The following is a 15,938-nucleotide window of genomic DNA, read 5'->3' on the forward strand; positions in this document are numbered from 1 at the left end:
AGTGAGCCTTGGAAGGCTCTCGCTCAGATTCCCTATCCCTGTGTGGCTGTGGTGGTCTACTCTCCTGACTGAGTCCAGCCTTGGATTTGGATGTTTCCTTGCAATCTTTAATGGACACCTTCTGGCAGGATTCATTGCTGCTGTCTGGTGTGACTGGGTGTGCCTTTGCAAGAGATTCCAAGTAGTCTTGTTTTTCCTTTCTGTGGCTCTCATTCCTCTGTATCATTATCCTGACTTCCTTGTACCCTGATTCCTGGCCTCCCGAACATCACTTCTAAACTACTACTATGAATCAAGGCTGTTGGTGTCTTTTTGAGCTGCTTCATTATTTGTCATGGACTGTCTGCTACTTTATTGAATTCATTTGATGGACTTGTAGTTTTTGGGGCAGTCTTAGAGGTTTCTCTACATTTAACATGCTAGATTAGTTAGGGTTTTCTAGAGGAACAGAATTAATAAAATGAATCTATATACATCGAAAGGGGATCTTCTTAAGAGTGGTTCATAGGCTGTGGTCCTGCTAGTCCAACAATAGCTGTCTCCCAGCAGAAAAGCACAAAATCTGATAGCTCTTCAGTCCACTGGGCCAGATGACTGAGTCTTCCACATACCTTGGAATCCTGAAGACGTAGGTTCTAATACTAGTGAAGGATCTGCTCTCACAGATGAGTGAGGGCAAGCAGGTGAAAATCAAAAGCTTCCCTCTTCCATGTACTTTTATATGGACAGCCACCTGAAGGTGTGACCTAGAGTTAGGGTGTGTCTTCCTATCTCAGATGATCCATTCAAATCAAGGGGTACCTAGTTGCTTGTGTTTTAGTTAATTACAGATATAGTCAGGTTAATAAGCAAGATTCTTCAAATAGAGATAATATCTTTTTTTTAAAAAGATAGATTTATTTATTTATTTATTTATTTATTTATTTATATATTTATTTAATGTACATGAGTACACTGTCACTCTCTTCAGACACACCAGAAGAGGGCATCAGATCTCATTACAGATGGTTGTGAGCCACCATGTGGTTGCTGGGAATTGAACTCAGGACCTCTGGAAGAGCAGTCGGTGCTCTTAACCGCTGAGCCATCTCTCCAGCCCGAGATAATATCTTTTTTGATCTGGTTACTGTTGGAACCTCTTCTAACTGCTCTCAGTAGGACTTCAGCACTGTGTCAGCCAGCTGTTGGGCGGGGTGGGGGGATGCCCTTACCCTGCTCTCAGCTCCTCCCCGTTGGCTGGACTTTTTATAAACGATGAGGGACTTTATCATGATGAGGGACTGACCTCTTATACATAAATCTGTGCAAGTCTTGGTCAAAAAAGGATGCTGAATTTTGTTCAGACCTCTGCTTGAGTTATTTGTTTGCTTGCATGGTCTGGCGAAGCCGTGGATCATGTTGACTGTGCCGGGGGAAGCCCATGTGATTAGGCATATAATTTTTTTGAGACCAGTATTAAGTTCCACTTGTTAGAAAAGTACTTAGAATTTTGCAGTAGTTACCAGACACATTGACCTGTTTTCTTTTTCTTGTGTCTTTGTCTTGCTTAGTTACCAAAACAATACTTTTGAAAATATTCAAGCAAGCACAGGATTCTGGTCTATAGCTCATCAAACTTAGCAGGTCCTGAGTATATGTTTCTCTGTGGTTTCTACTTCTCTTAAAATCCTTATCTAGTTTCCTGCCTGTGTGAGTGAGTCTCCTTTTTAAGGAGAAAGAAGTGTGAACCACTGGGCTTGCCTTTCTGCAGGTCTCTCTTCTCCCTTAAATCTTTACTGTTTAAATAGTTCTCTGAGGCCTTCAGATAGATTCTGACTTTTGGTGTGTTATTTAGCTGTTAGTCAGCAGGAAGCTTGATTGGAAGCAACATAGTCAATTTAATCTTGTGATGTTTTATATTTAAGTTTTCATCCCTTGATATTCTGTCTTTTAAAAATTTTATCTTCCTTGTCTTATTTGTTATATGATATAAATGTCCGATGGCTGGTTACTGCACACTGCCCTACTGAAAAGGCTGTAGAAACTGTTAACTTGTTCAGGGCATGACAGACAACTCATGTCTTTGACGCTCTTTAGCCTTGATGCCTGCGTTTTTACCCCAGCTGACTTGGGTCTACTTTGCTAGTCACAGCTGTAAGGTTCTTCATATGTTGTTCAACCTCATGGTTGTGACTTGTTAGGGGTTCTGGCTTTGCTTGTCACAGTGGTTAGATTGCAAAACTAAGCTCAGAGTTTGTTCCCCAGGTATCTGTTGAGATACAGTTTGGATACAGTTCAAGGTTTTTACTTACGTGTTGCCTTGTTTCATTCAGTATGAAGGCTTAGAGTCATCTTTAAAGGAGGCCAGCTTTGAGAAGGAGTCAACAGAAGCACAAAGTTTGGAGGTAAAAAAAAATATGATTTAAAAGCTAGGGAAAAGATTCTCATTAAATAGCAAACTTTAAAAATATGTTATCTTCTCAAAAATAATTATTTCAGAGAAATATGAAATGGTGTATCAGGATCTTAAAGCTTACAGAAAAATTGGAGGAAATAGAATATTTGTAGTAGCATAAAACAAAACACTTTGCTCTCTTATTGCTAACTTGCTATGAGGGGTACATAATTAGTTTATCAGACTATATAGGTTTATAGGAAGAAATCCTTTATTCTGTGTTTCTAAGAATGTATTGAAGAGATGGTTCATTTTTTGATATTGTTTGCTCCAGGAAAGAGAAATAGAGCTCTCACAAATTTAAGCATAGCAGGAGACAATAAATTATGTAAGTTGTGTCCATGTTAACCTTTTTGTCATCTGGTGATAGTAGGCATTAGCTAGGATTAAACCAGAGGTTTACATTGTAAATCGTGGTATGCTGGTAGATGTTTATTCCCTGTGTACAGACCATTTCCTGAGTTTTGTATTATAAATACTCCATCATGGCCAGTTTTCAGTCACTCACGTGATGTCACTGAATGGGGAGTTTAGGAGAGATACATAGTTAGCGTGATGGTAATTTTCAGCCTAGCAGACAGATTAGGACGTGATGGAGTGAGTTCCAGATAGAAGTGTTGTAAAATGTGAGCCTGCATGGTAGAAGCAGCCGGCCCTAAAGATAAGACCATAGAAGACGACCTTGTGCCTTTGGTTTATGTGTCATTCTAGTGTGGCAAGTCCGTCACCTCATTGTCTGTGCTCAGTAGGAAGTCTGTGTCTTATGATTTAGAATGCACTTGTAGAATTCACAAGAAGTTAAAGACTCCAAATGCATTTCTTAAGTTTCTTTTTCTTTATTTGTTACCTATGAATATCCTCAAGAACATTTTTAGTTGCTATGTGTTCTTTGCTGAGCCTCTGATGTAAGTGCATTCCCAATGGGAATGTATTAGTTTCACAGAATTTGGGGATTTAGGCAGGTGTGAGGGATGCCTGCCACCCTGGCATTTGGGAGGCCAATGCTGGAGGATTGCCAAGTCTATACTAAACAGAGAAGCAAAAAACAACACCCAAAACCAGTTAAAGCAAAAACACATGAAGAGTTTTAAAAGGTGTTTTGCATGCATGGTAACAGAAAAATTGTTACTTGGTAACAAAGACAAACATTATTCAAGCTTGGTCTTACAGGTAATATAAACACAGCAGTTTGTTGTTATGACAACAGATTTATGTGAATTAGGAGTCAGATGAGTTGAGATTTGGCCAAACCGAATATCTTAGAAAATACTCTGTTAATTTTAGTAGTTGAAAACATTTGTAGGAATAGTAATTGTAGTTGGACGCAAACTATAAGGTAATACAAGTTTTACAAAGTTTAACAGTTGATTTTGTAGATAAAAATCAAACCAATAGAATAATTTTGATTGGAATCAGAAGTCCTATAATGAAATAGTCAAATTTGGGGAGATTGTAGGTAAACAGTCTCTTAAACTACTGTAATGCATGTTGGTTTTGTTCTTCTTTTTAACGAGTTTGTTGAAGGATCACAAATATCAGAGGTATGTTAATTACAGTATTTAAAATCAATTAAACCAAATAATAATAATGATTAATAATAATTAAGCATTTTAAATTAACAAGATTACAGAAAATATGATGGAAAATATGATGTAGTCTTGATTTTTAATTATTTTTTATATTAAATTGACCTTGCCATTTCCCCCTGTAACACGCTTTTAAACATGCTTTACAACTAAGTTGACAAGCTGTGCTTAGTGGATTTTCTGTTTTTATTGGAATGCAACTGTATTAATTACTTTAGGGGTGGCCTATGTTTCTAGCTGCGGTTAGCTGATGGGAGCCTGAAATACTTACACTCTTATAGAAGTTGCTGGCAACTGCTAGACCTGCTCTTATCTTAATATTAGAAGCAAATGTATATAGTGTCATAAACCTGTTTGATTATACTCACTGATTTTTACTCTAATTAAAATTTCTTATGCCTGGCTTTTAAAGTTGTCTTTCTGTTTTAGGCAGCCTATGAAAATCTAGAAAGATCCAAATCTAAACTTGAAGATGAAATACTACTCCTAGAGAAAAAGCTAGAAGAAGAGAGAGTTAAACATTCTGAACAGGATGAGTTGGTAAGTCTTGTATATTCAACAGAATTATGTAAAGGTTATTGAATTTTATACATTTACATGACATTGATTAAAATATTATGTGCATGCCAGCCATAGTGACAAGGTGATGCCAGCACTTGAGAAGAAGAGGTGGGACTTCCAAGCTGGCCAGGACTGCTAAAGGAGAGGAGACACTGTCTTTCAACATGTAGTGAACAAAAATCACTAAACCAAGCAATAAGTCCAACCAAAGCAAAAAAAAAAACCAAAACAGAAACACAGAGGGCAGCGTCTCCAGCTCTAACCGTTCATATTAGCTCTGACTCTTTTTTTTTTTTTTCTTTTTTTTTGGAGCTGGGGACCGAACCCAGGGCCTTGCGCTTCCTAGGCAAGCGCTCTACCACTGAGCTAAATCCCCAACCCACCATAGATCTTTTTTACATGCTCTTTTCTTACTGTTTTTATGTAGCCCAGTCTGTGTAACTGTGTCACTCAGGCTGGCCTCAAGCTCATGATCTTCCTGCTTCCGCCTCCTACCTGCTGGGATTACAAGTGTGTACACCCCCACACTTGACTCTCTTGTACATTTATGTAGAAATTTTCCATATTTGCTGTAAAAGTAACATAAATTATGTTACTTGAGTAATCATATACTTAGTAAAGTATATATATATATATTTTTTTTTTTGTTTTTTATTATTAATTTGAGTATTTCTTATATACATTTCGAGTGTTATTCCCTTTCCCAGTTTCCGGGCAAACATCCCCCTCCCCCCTCCCCTTTCTTATCGGTGTTCCCCTCCCCACCCTCCCCCCATTGTCCCCCTCCCCCCAACAGTCTAGTTCACTGGGGGTTCAGTCTTAGCAGGACCCAGGGCTTCCCCTTCCACTGGTGCTCTTACTAGGATATTCATTGCTACCTATGGGGTCAGAGTCCAGGGTCAGTCCATGTATAGTCTTTAGGTAGTGGCTTAGTTCCTGGAAGCTCTGGTTGCTTGGCATTGTTGTACATATGGGGTCTCGAGCCCCTTCAAGCTCTTCCAGTTCTTTCTCTGATTCCTTCAACGGGGGTCCTATTCTCAGTTCAGTGGTTTGCTGCTGGCATTCGCCTCTGTATTTGCTGTATTCTGGCTGTGTCTCTCAGGAGCGATCTACATCCGGCTCCTGTCGGTCTGCACTTCTTTGCTTCATCCATCTTGTCTAATTGGATGGCTGTATATGCATGGGCCACATGTGGGGCAGACTCTGAATGGGTGTTCCTTCAGTCTCTGTTTTAATCTTTGCCTCTCTATTCCCTGCCAAGGGTATTCTTGTTCCCCTTTTAAAGAAGGAGTGAACCATTCACATTTTGATCATCTGTCTTGAGTTTCATTTGTTCTAGGCATTTAGGGTAATTCAAGCATTTGGGCTAATAGCCACTTATCAGTGAGTGCATACCATGTATGTCTTTCTATGTTTGGGTTAGCTCACTCAGGATATTTTCCAGTTCCAGCCATTTGCCTACGAATTTCATAAAGTCATTGTTTTTGATAGCTGAGTAATATTCCATTGTGTAGATGTACCACATTTTCTGTATCCATTCCTCTGTTGAAGGGCATCTGGGTTCTTTCCAGCTTCTGGCTATTATAAATAAGGCTGCAATGAACATAGTGGAGCACGTGTCTTTTTTATATGTTGGGGCATCTTTTGGGTATATGCCCAAGAGAGGTATAGCTGGATCCTCAGGCAGTTCAATGTCCAATTTTCTGAGGATCCTCCAGACTGATTTCCAGAATGGTTGTAACAGTTTGCAATCCCACCAACAATGGAGGAGTGTTCCTCTTTCTCCACATCCTCGCCAGCATCTGTTGTCCCCTGAGTTTTTGATCTTAGCCATTCTCACTGGTGTGAGGTGAAATCTCAGGGTTGTTTTGATTTGCATTTCCCTTATGACTAAAGATGTTGAACATTTCTTTAGGTGTTTCTCCGCCATTCGGCATTCCTCAGCTGTGAATTCTTTGTTTAGCTCTGAGCCCCATTTTTTTTTTTTTTTTTTTTTATTAACTTGAGTATTTCTTATATACATTTCGAGTGTTATTCCCTTTCCCGGTTTCCGGGCAAACATCCCCCTCCCCCCTCCCCTTCCTTATGGGTGTTCCCCTCCCAACCCTCCCCCCATTGCCGCCCTCCCCCCATAGACTAGTTCACTGGGGGTTCAGTCTTAGCAGGACCCAGGGCTTCCCCTTCCACTGGTGCTCTTACTAGGATATTCATTGCTACCTATGGGGTCAGAGTCCAGGGTCAGTCCATGTATAGTCTTTAGGTAGTGGCTTAGTTCCTGGAAGCTCTGGTTGCTTGGCATTGTTGTACTTTTGGGGTCTCGAGCCCCTTCAAGCTCTTCCAGTTCTTTCTCTGATTCCTTCAATAGGGGACCTATTCTCAGTTCAGTGGTTTGCTGCTGGCATTCGCCTCTATATTTGCTGTATTCTGGCTGTGTCTCTCAGGAGCGATCTACATCCGGCTCCTGTCGGTCTGCACTTCTTTGCTTCATCCATCTGAGCCCCATTTTTTAATAGGGTTATTTGTTTCCCTGTGGTCTAACTTCTTGAGTTCTTTGTATATTTTGGATATAAGGCCTCTATCTGTTGTAGGATTGGTAAAGATCTTTTCCCAATCTGTTGGTTGCCGTTTTGTCCTAACCACAGTGTCCTTTGCCTTACAGAAGCTTTGCAGTTTTATGAGATCCCATTTGTCAATTCTTGATCTTAGAGCGTAAGCCATTGGTGTTTTGTTCAGGAAATTTTTTCCAGTGCCCATGTGTTCCAGATGCTTCCCTAGTTTTTCTTCTATTAGTTTGAGTGTGTCTGCTTTGACGTGGAGGTCCTTGATCCACTTGGACTTAAGCTTTGTACAGGGTGATAAGCATGGATCGATCTGCATTCTTCTACATGTTGACCTCCAGTTGAACCAGCACCATTTGCTGAAAATGCTATCTTTTTTCCATTGGATGGTTTTGGCTCCTTTGTCAAAAATCAAGTGACCATATGTGTGTGGGTTCATTTCTGGGTCTTCAATTCTATTCCATTGGTCTATCTGTCTGTCTCTGTACCAATACCATGCAGTTTTTATCACTATTGCTCTGTAATACTGCTTGAGTTCAGGGATAGTGATTCCCCCTGAAGTCCTTTCAATGTTGAGGATAGCTTTAGCTATCCTGGGTTTTTTGTTATTCCAGATGAATTTGTAAATTGTTCTGTCTAACTCTTTGAAGAATTGGATTGGTATTTTGATGGGGATTGCATTGAATCTGTAGATTGCTTTTGTTAAAATGGCCATTTTTACTATATTAATCCTGCCAATCCATGAGCATGGGAGATCTTTCCATCTTCTGAGGTCTTCTTCAATTTCCTTCTTCAGTGTCTTGAAGTTCTTATTGTACAGATCTTTTACTTGCTTTGTTAAAGTCACTCCGAGGTACTTTATATTATTTGGGTCTATTATGAAGGGTGTCGTTTCCCTAATTTCTTTCTCGGCTTGTTTCTCTTTTGTATAGAGGAAGGCAACTGATTTATTTGAGTTAATTTTATACCCAGCCACTTTGCTGAAGTTGTTTATCAGCTTTAGTAGTTCTCTGGTGGAACTTTTGGGATCACTTAAATATACTATCATGTCATCTGCAAATAGTGATATTTTGACCTCTTCTTTTCCGATCTGTATCCCTTTGATCTCCTTTTGTTGTCTGATTGCTCTGGCTAGAACTTCAAGAACTATATTGAATAAGTAGGGAGACAGTGGGCAGCCTTGTCTAGTCCCTGATTTTAGTGGGATTGCTTCAAGTTTCTCTCCATTTAGTTTAATGTTAGCAACTGGTTTGCTGTATATGGCTTTTACCATGTTCAGGTATGGGCCTTGAATTCCTATTCTTTCCAGGACTTTTATCATGAAGGGGTGTTGAATTTTGTCAAATGCTTTCTCAGCATCTAATGAAATGATCATGTGGTTTTGTTCTTTCAGTTTGTTTATATAATGGATCACGTTGATGGTTTTCCGTATATTAAACCACCCCTGCATGCCTGGGATGAAGCCTACTTGATCATGGTGGATGATTGTTTTGATGTGCTCTTGGATTCGGTTTGCCAGAATTTTGTTGAGTATTTTTGCGTCGATATTCATAAGGGAAATTGGTCTGAAGTTCTCTTTCTTTGTTGGGTCTTTGTGTGGTTTAGGTATAAGAGTAATTGTGGCTTCGTAGAAGGAATTCGGTAGTGCTCCATCTGTTTCAATTTTGTGGAATAGTTTGGATAATATTGGTATGAGGTCTTCTATGAAGGTTTGATAGAATTCTGCACTAAACCCGTCTGGACCTGGGCTCTTTTTGGTTGGGAGACCTTTAATGACTGCTTCTATTTCCTTAGGAGTTATGGGGTTGTTTAACTGGTTTATCTGTTCCTGATTTAACTTCGGTACCTGGTATCTGTCTAGGAAATTGTCCATTTCCTGAAGATTTTCAAGTTTTGTTGAATATAGGTTTTTGTAGTAAGATCTGATGATTTTTTGAATTTCCTCTGAATCTGTTGTTATGTCTCCCTTTTCATTTCTGATTTTGTTAATTTGGACGCACTCTCTGTGTCCTCTCGTTAGTCTGGCTAAGGGTTTATCTATCTTGTTGATTTTCTCAAAGAACCAACTTTTGGTTCTGTTGATTCTTTCTATGGTCCTTTTTGTTTCTACTTGGTTGAATTCAGCTCTGAGTTTGATTATTTCCTGCCTTCTACTCCTCCTGGGTGTATTTGCTTCTTTTTGTTCTAGAGCTTTTAGGTGTGCTGTCAAGCTGCTGACATATGCTCTTTCCTGTTTCTTTCTGCAGGCACTCAGCGCTATGAGTTTTCCTCTTAGCACAGCTTTCATTGTGTCCCATAAGTTTGGGTATGTTGTACCTTCATTTTCATTAAATTCTAAAAAGTTTTTAATTTCTTTCTTTATTTCTTCCTTGACCAGGTTATCATTGAGTAGAGCGTTGTTCAATTTCCAAGTATATGTGGACATTCTTCCTTGATTGTTATTGAAGACCAGTTTTAGGCCGTGGTGGTCCGATAGCACGTATGGGATTATTTCTATCTTTCTGTACCTGTTGAGGCCCGTTTTTTGACCAATTATATGGTCAATTTTGGAGAAAGTACCATGAGGAGCTGAGAAGAAGGTATATCCTTTTGCTTTAGGATAGAATGTTCTATAAATATCCGTTAGGTCCATTTGGCTCATGACTTCTCTTAGTCTGTCTACATCTCTGTTTAATTTCTGTTTCCATCATCTGTCCATTGATGAGAGTGGGGTGTTGAAATCTCCCACTATTATTGTGTGAGGTCCAATGTGTGTTTTGAGCTTTAGTAAGGTTTCTTTTACATATGTAGGTGCCCTTGTATTTGGGGCATAGATATTTAGGATTGAGAGTTCATCTTGGTGGATTTTTCCTTTGATGAATATGTAGTGTCCTTCCTTATCTTTTTTGATGACTTTTAGTTGAAAATTGATTTTATTTGATATTAGAATGGCTACTCCAGCTTGCTTCTTCTGACCATTTGCTTGGAAAGTTGTTTTCCAGCCTTTCACTCTGAGGTAGTGTCTGTCTTTGTCTCTGAGGTGTGTTTCCTGTAGGCAGCAGAATGCAGGGTCCTCGTTGCGTATCCAGTTTGTTAATCTATTTCTTTTTATTGGGGAGTTGAGGCCATTGATGTTGAGAGATATTAAGGAATAGTGGTTATTGCTTCCCGTTATATTCATATTTGGATGTGAGGTTATGTTTGTGTGCTTTCATTCTCTTTGTTTTGTTGCCAAGATGATTAGTTTCTTGCTTCTTCTAGGGTATAGCTTGCCTCCTTATGTTGGGCTTTACCGTTTATTATCCTTTGTAGTGCTGGATTTGTAGAAAGATATTGTGTAAATTTGTTTTTGTCATGGAATATCTTGGTTTCTCCATCTATGTTAATTGAGAGTTTTGCAGGATACAGTAACCTGGGCTGGCATTTGTGTTCTCTTAGGGTCTGTATGACATCAGTCCAGGATCTTCTGGCCTTCATAGTTTCTGGCGAGAAGTCTAGTGTGATTCTGATAGGTCTGCCTTTATATGTTACTTGACCTTTTTCCCTTACTGCTTTTAATATTCTTTCTTTATTTTGTGCATTTGGTGTTTTGACTATTATGTGACGGGAGGTATTTCTTTTCTGGTCCAATCTATTTGGAGTTCTGTAGGCATCTTGTATGCCTATGGGTATCTCTTTTTTTAGGTTAGGGAAGTTTTCTTCTATGATTTTGTTGAAGATATTTACTGGTCCTTTGAGCTGGGAGTCTTCACTCTCTTCTCTACCTATTATCCTTAGGTTTGATCTTCTCATTGAGTCCTGGATTTCCTGTATGTTTTGGACCAGTAGCTTTTTCCGCTTTACATTATCTTTGACAGTTGAGTCAATGATTTCTATGGAATCTTCTGCTCCTGAGATTCTCTCTTCCATCTCTTGAATTCTGTTGGTGAGGCTTGTATCTACAGCTCCTTGTCTCTTCTTTTGGTTTTCTATATCCAGGGTTGTTTCCATGTGTTCTTTCTTGATTGCTTCTATTTCCATTTTTAATTCCTTCAACTGTTTGATTGTGTTTTCCTGGAATTCTTTCAGGGATTTTTGCGATTCCTCTCTGTAGGCTTCTACTTGTTTATTAATGTTTTCCTGTGTTTCCCTAAGTGTGTTCATGTCTTTCTTGAAGTCCTCCAGCATCATGATCAGATATGATTTTGAAACTAGATCTTGCTTTTCTGGTGTGTTTGGATATTCCATGTTTGTTTTGGTGGGAGAATTGGGCTCCGATGATGGCATGTAGTCTTGGTTTCTGTTGCTTGGGTTCCTGCGCTTGCCTCTCGCCATCAGATTATCTGTAGTGTTACTTTGTTCTGCTATTTCTGACAGTGGCTAGACTGTCCTATAAGCCTGTGTGTCAGGAGTGCTGTAGACCTGTTTTCCTCTCTTTCAGTCAGTTATGGGGACAGAGTGTTCTGCTTTCGGGCGTGTAGTTTTTCCTCTCTACAGGTCTTCAGCTGTTCCTGTGGGCCTGTGTCTTGAGTTCACCAGGCAGCTTTCTTGCAGCAGACAAGTTGGTCTTACCTGTGGTCCCGAGGCTCAAGTTTGCTCGGGGGGTGCTGCCCAAGGGCTCTCTGCGGAGGCAGCAACCAGGAAGACCTGTGCCGTCCCTTCCGGGAGCTTCAGTGCACCAGGGTTCCAGATGGCCTTTGGTGTTTTTCTCTGGCATCCGAGATGTATGTACAGAGAGCAGTCTCTTCTGGTTTCCCAGGCTTGTCTGCCTCTCTGAAGATTCAGCTCTCCCTCCCACGGGATTTGGGTGCAGAGAACTGTTTATCCGGTCTGTTTCCCTCAGGTTCCAGCGGTGTCTCAGGCAGGGGTCCTGCCGCTCCTGGGCCCTCCCCCACGGGAGCCCAGAGGCCTTATACAGTTTCCTCTTGGGCCAGGGATGTGGGCAGGGGTGGGCAGTGTTGGTGGTCTCTTCCGCTCTGCAGCCTCAGGAGTGCCCACCTGATCAGGCGGTGAGGTGTCTTAGACCCCACAGGGTCTGGGAGCAGAGAGCTGCTGCGGGCCCGGGATCCGCGGGCGTGGGACCTCCGGCAAACACAGGACCTGCCTGGTCCTAGATGAACTCTGCCTCTGTGTGTCCCGATGTCACCAGGCAGCTCTCTTGCAGCAGACAAGTTGGTCTTACCTGTGGTCCCGAGGCTCAAGTTTGCTCGCGGGGTGCTGCTCACGGGCTCTCTGCAGCAGCAGCAACCAGAAAGTATATTTTTTTTTTCAAGTTAGAAATGTGTTGGGCTGGAGAGAATGCTCAGTGGTTAAGAGCACTGACTGCTCTTCCAGAGGTCCTGAGTTCAATTCCCAGCACCACATGGTGACTCACAACCATCTGTAATGAGATCTGATGCCCTCTTCTGGTGTGTCTGAAGACAGCTACAGTGTGCTCATATACATAAAATAAATAAATCTTAGAAATGTGTTAAAAATATAACTTTCTAATTTAAATTCTGGTGTAAGGAAAATCTTGATGTGTGTGAGGCGATTTAATATGACATTAGTGCACTCATCTTGAACCTGAAAAGTGCTATGGTACATTGAAATTGAGAAACGTAGTATTATGTGATGTGTAAACTCTTCTTGAGCAGATGGTAAGCAAGCTGCTTAAGCACCCTCATCTGAGCTCTTTTATTGATGTAATTTAACAATACACCTAGCAAATACATGTGTTGAAGCTAGTGGGACTTATTAAATACTTATAGACTGACACTCTCTTTCCAGATGGCTGATATTTCAAAAAGGATACAGTCCCTAGAAGATGAATCAAAGTCTCTCAAATCACAAGTAGCTGAAGTAAGTAAGACTCTAATTGGTCTGGTAACTTTTGAAAACTATTTACATCTTCATGATATTTTTATTATTAGGTGTATTAGAGTTTTCTAGAGGAACAGAACTAATAGTTCATCTTTCTTTCTCTCTTTATTTATCCATCCATCTCTGTATCTAAGGGACTTTATTAGAGTGCTTTAGAGGCTGTGGTCCAGCTAGTCCAACAACAATGGCATTTTACCAGTGAAATGTCCAAGAATCCCGTAGTTCATTCTATGAGGATGGATATCTAACCTGGTCTTCAGTATACATAAGAATCCTAAAGAACTATGCTCTAATGCCAATGAAGGAATGGATTTGCCAGCGAGACTGTGAGAGCAAGCAGACAAAGAGCAAAAATTTCCTTCTTCCCTGTCTTTTATATATCGGCTGCCACCAGAAGATTTGGTCCTTATTAAAGGTGGATCTTTCTACCTCAAAGGATCCTGATATAGGAGCTCTAAGATCTGTATTAAAAGCGGTTCTTGGGGCTGGGGATTTAGCTCAGTGGTAGAGCGCTTACCTAGGAAGCGTAAGGCCCTGGTTTTGGTCCCCAGCTCCGAAAAAAAAAAAGAACTAAAAAAAAAAAAAAAAAAAAAAAAAAAAAAGCGGTTCTTCCCACTTCAAATGATTTAATTAAGAAAAATTCGTCACAGGTATACCCAGCCTGTTTGGGTTTTAGTTAGTTACAGTTGTAGTTAAGTTTATAAGCAGGAGTAACCACCATGCTCGGCTGTGGTGGTGCACACCTTTGATCTCAGCACTTGAGAGGCAGAGGCCAGTGGATCTCTGTGAGTTCAAGGCCAGCCTGGTCTACAGAGCAAGTTCCAAGACAGCAGGACTACATATAGAATCACTATCTTGGAAAACAAAACCAAACAAAAATAGCCAACATATTAGGTAGTAAAATATTATGTTAGTATTTGAGATAAAGGGAATCTTAATATGCATTTTTTAAACTTGAGTTACTTCAGTGAAATTCATTTTTCACTGGATAGCTTTAAACTATGGCCATATGTGAATACTCTTGAAGTTGTATAGCATTTAATAGGAAACACTAATGGCCTCCTACAATATAAAGTGTAAGAGAGGAGACAGAGGATAAGCAGTATTGTGGCTCTCTTTCTGGAATAAGCACCCCAACAGCAGTGAGTACAGAAGAGAGCTGTCACCAGAAACCAGGACAGCGGAAAGGCTGCTATGCCAAGCCTAGTCTGTATTCTCATTTTATACTCCTCAAAACACAAGGTAGGGCGGGCAGTTAAACAAGACTTCACAGGTCAGCAGGTTGTTAAGGGCAACAACCCATTGTTTCAGCTATTTCTCCAGGTGTTGCTGTAAAATTAAAATAAAATGCTGTCTTTTACCCCACACTAGGTCCGGCACCTTACTGCTCCATGACATGTTGAAGTCTTCATCTCAGTCAGCAAAGCGTCTCTCTCACTCTGCTCCATCCCACATCACACTGCCAGTTCTCTGGCGGCCCAGTGTCTCCACCACCACACACTTTCTTGAATTCAATTAAATCACCACATGAAAGAACACACAGCACAATAACCTCTGATCCAGTTGATAAGATATAATTGCCCACCTAGGCCTACAAAGCCCTGTCTGTACACATCCATCCCTTAAGAACATTCATAACAACCTGTAAATACATAGAGTGGAATCTTAACATCAGCCTCCATGTTCTCTCGGCTGCTTCTCCCCCTCACTCCCGTCTCCTCCCCCTCTCTAAAACTTTTCTCCCACCCATCCTTCCTACTCGTCCAATGGTAGGCCTCATTCTATCCTGTACCTGCCTTCACCTGTGCAATGACATCATTCTACATTCAGGTCATTCCTCCCCCAGATAGCATGTGAAGTCGTGCTTAGCAAATAGGCAGTGCAAACCATGCTGGAAGTAAGACACTAAATAAGTCAATAAAGCAGTATTAATAATTGGATTCTCCTATCTTTTCTACTTCAGTAGGTAATAGAATTGACTGCACAGTATATGGAAAGTTCAATAATTTGCCCAGAGTTACATGGAGAATGAGTGGTAGGGCTAGGACCAGGTCCTTGGTCTTGGCCAGCCTTGTTTGCTTCATCATGTGCCTCTGCTGTTAATAGTGAAATGTTTTGGCCTTTGCTTAAATTCTGTGGTCTGTGGAGAATGTATAAACCCGAGGTGTTCTGTTGAGTTATTATAAACTGTGTGTTTGTTTTGTTTAGGCCAAAACGACCTTTAGAATATTTGAAATCAATGAAGAGCGACTCAGGGGAGCAATAAAAGATGCCTTGAATGAAAATTCTCAACTTCAGGAAAGCCAGAAACAGGTTTGTAGCCTGTACAGTCTCTTTTAGATATTGGGTATAGATTTTGAATGTTCTGGGCAAACTCAGATGATCCATGAATGGAGTCACATTCATGAGGGGCATTTGCTATAGAGCACAAGGGCAGGGCAGTCTCCCATGCATACTTTGTATCTCTGGTAAAGGGTTGAAAAGTATTTTTGTCTTTGTTTTCTCCCATGAAAGAAATAAGCCAAGGCAGTCAGCATTCTGATAACCATAGGAAACAGCAGTTAACACCGACCCTCAGTAGAGAATACTAGTAAGAGTTAACACATTAGCAGTCTGGGCCTAAAGGAAGGAGCAGTTCTGGGACACATAAAATGAAAATTTAGCTTCATTCTTATCTAACCTTCCCCCTCCCCCTGCCCCAGGTACTCCTACATATATACCCTCTCTTCTGTTCTCCTAAAACAATTTTGTCTTGTCTGTTTTGTCTGCTGTCTGTCTCTCTTCTCCACCAATCTTTCCCTCTCTGTCTCTCTCCCTTCTTTTCTATGATATGCATATGATGTGCATGTGTGTGTGTGTGTGTGTGTGTGTGTGTGTGTGTGTGTGTGTGTGTGTGTTTGTGAGTGTGCATATGTTATGACTTGGTGTTGGACCTTGCCTTCACCTTGTTTGAGACAGAGTCTCTGTCCGTTTTCTTTT

The 15,938-nt window shown here is 40.6% G+C and overlaps 1 protein-coding gene across 36 annotated transcripts in view; it reads left to right on the top strand.

Moving 5' to 3' along the window:
* Positions 1–15,938, top strand: part of Mia2 (MIA SH3 domain ER export factor 2) — a 97,739-nt gene that overhangs the window by 44,388 nt on the left and 37,413 nt on the right. For 13 of the 36 annotated variants that reach the window (XM_008764679.4, XM_017594453.3, NM_001371341.1 and 10 more), the window contains 5 exons: positions 2,313–2,384; positions 3,949–3,975; positions 4,450–4,560; positions 12,867–12,938; positions 15,168–15,272. In XM_008764679.4, coding sequence (XP_008762901.2) covers positions 2,313–2,384; positions 3,949–3,975; positions 4,450–4,560; positions 12,867–12,938; positions 15,168–15,272 — 387 coding nt within the window. The remainder of the gene's footprint in view (positions 1–2,312; positions 2,385–3,948; positions 3,976–4,449; positions 4,561–12,866; positions 12,939–15,167; positions 15,273–15,938) is intronic. The other 23 variants (XM_017594450.3, XM_063261379.1, XM_008764680.4 and 20 more) reach the window with 3 other exon arrangements.

Source organism: Rattus norvegicus, chromosome 6 (genome assembly GCF_036323735.1).
Source record: "Rattus norvegicus strain BN/NHsdMcwi chromosome 6, GRCr8, whole genome shotgun sequence".
NCBI classification, from domain to species: domain Eukaryota; kingdom Metazoa; phylum Chordata; class Mammalia; order Rodentia; family Muridae; genus Rattus; species Rattus norvegicus.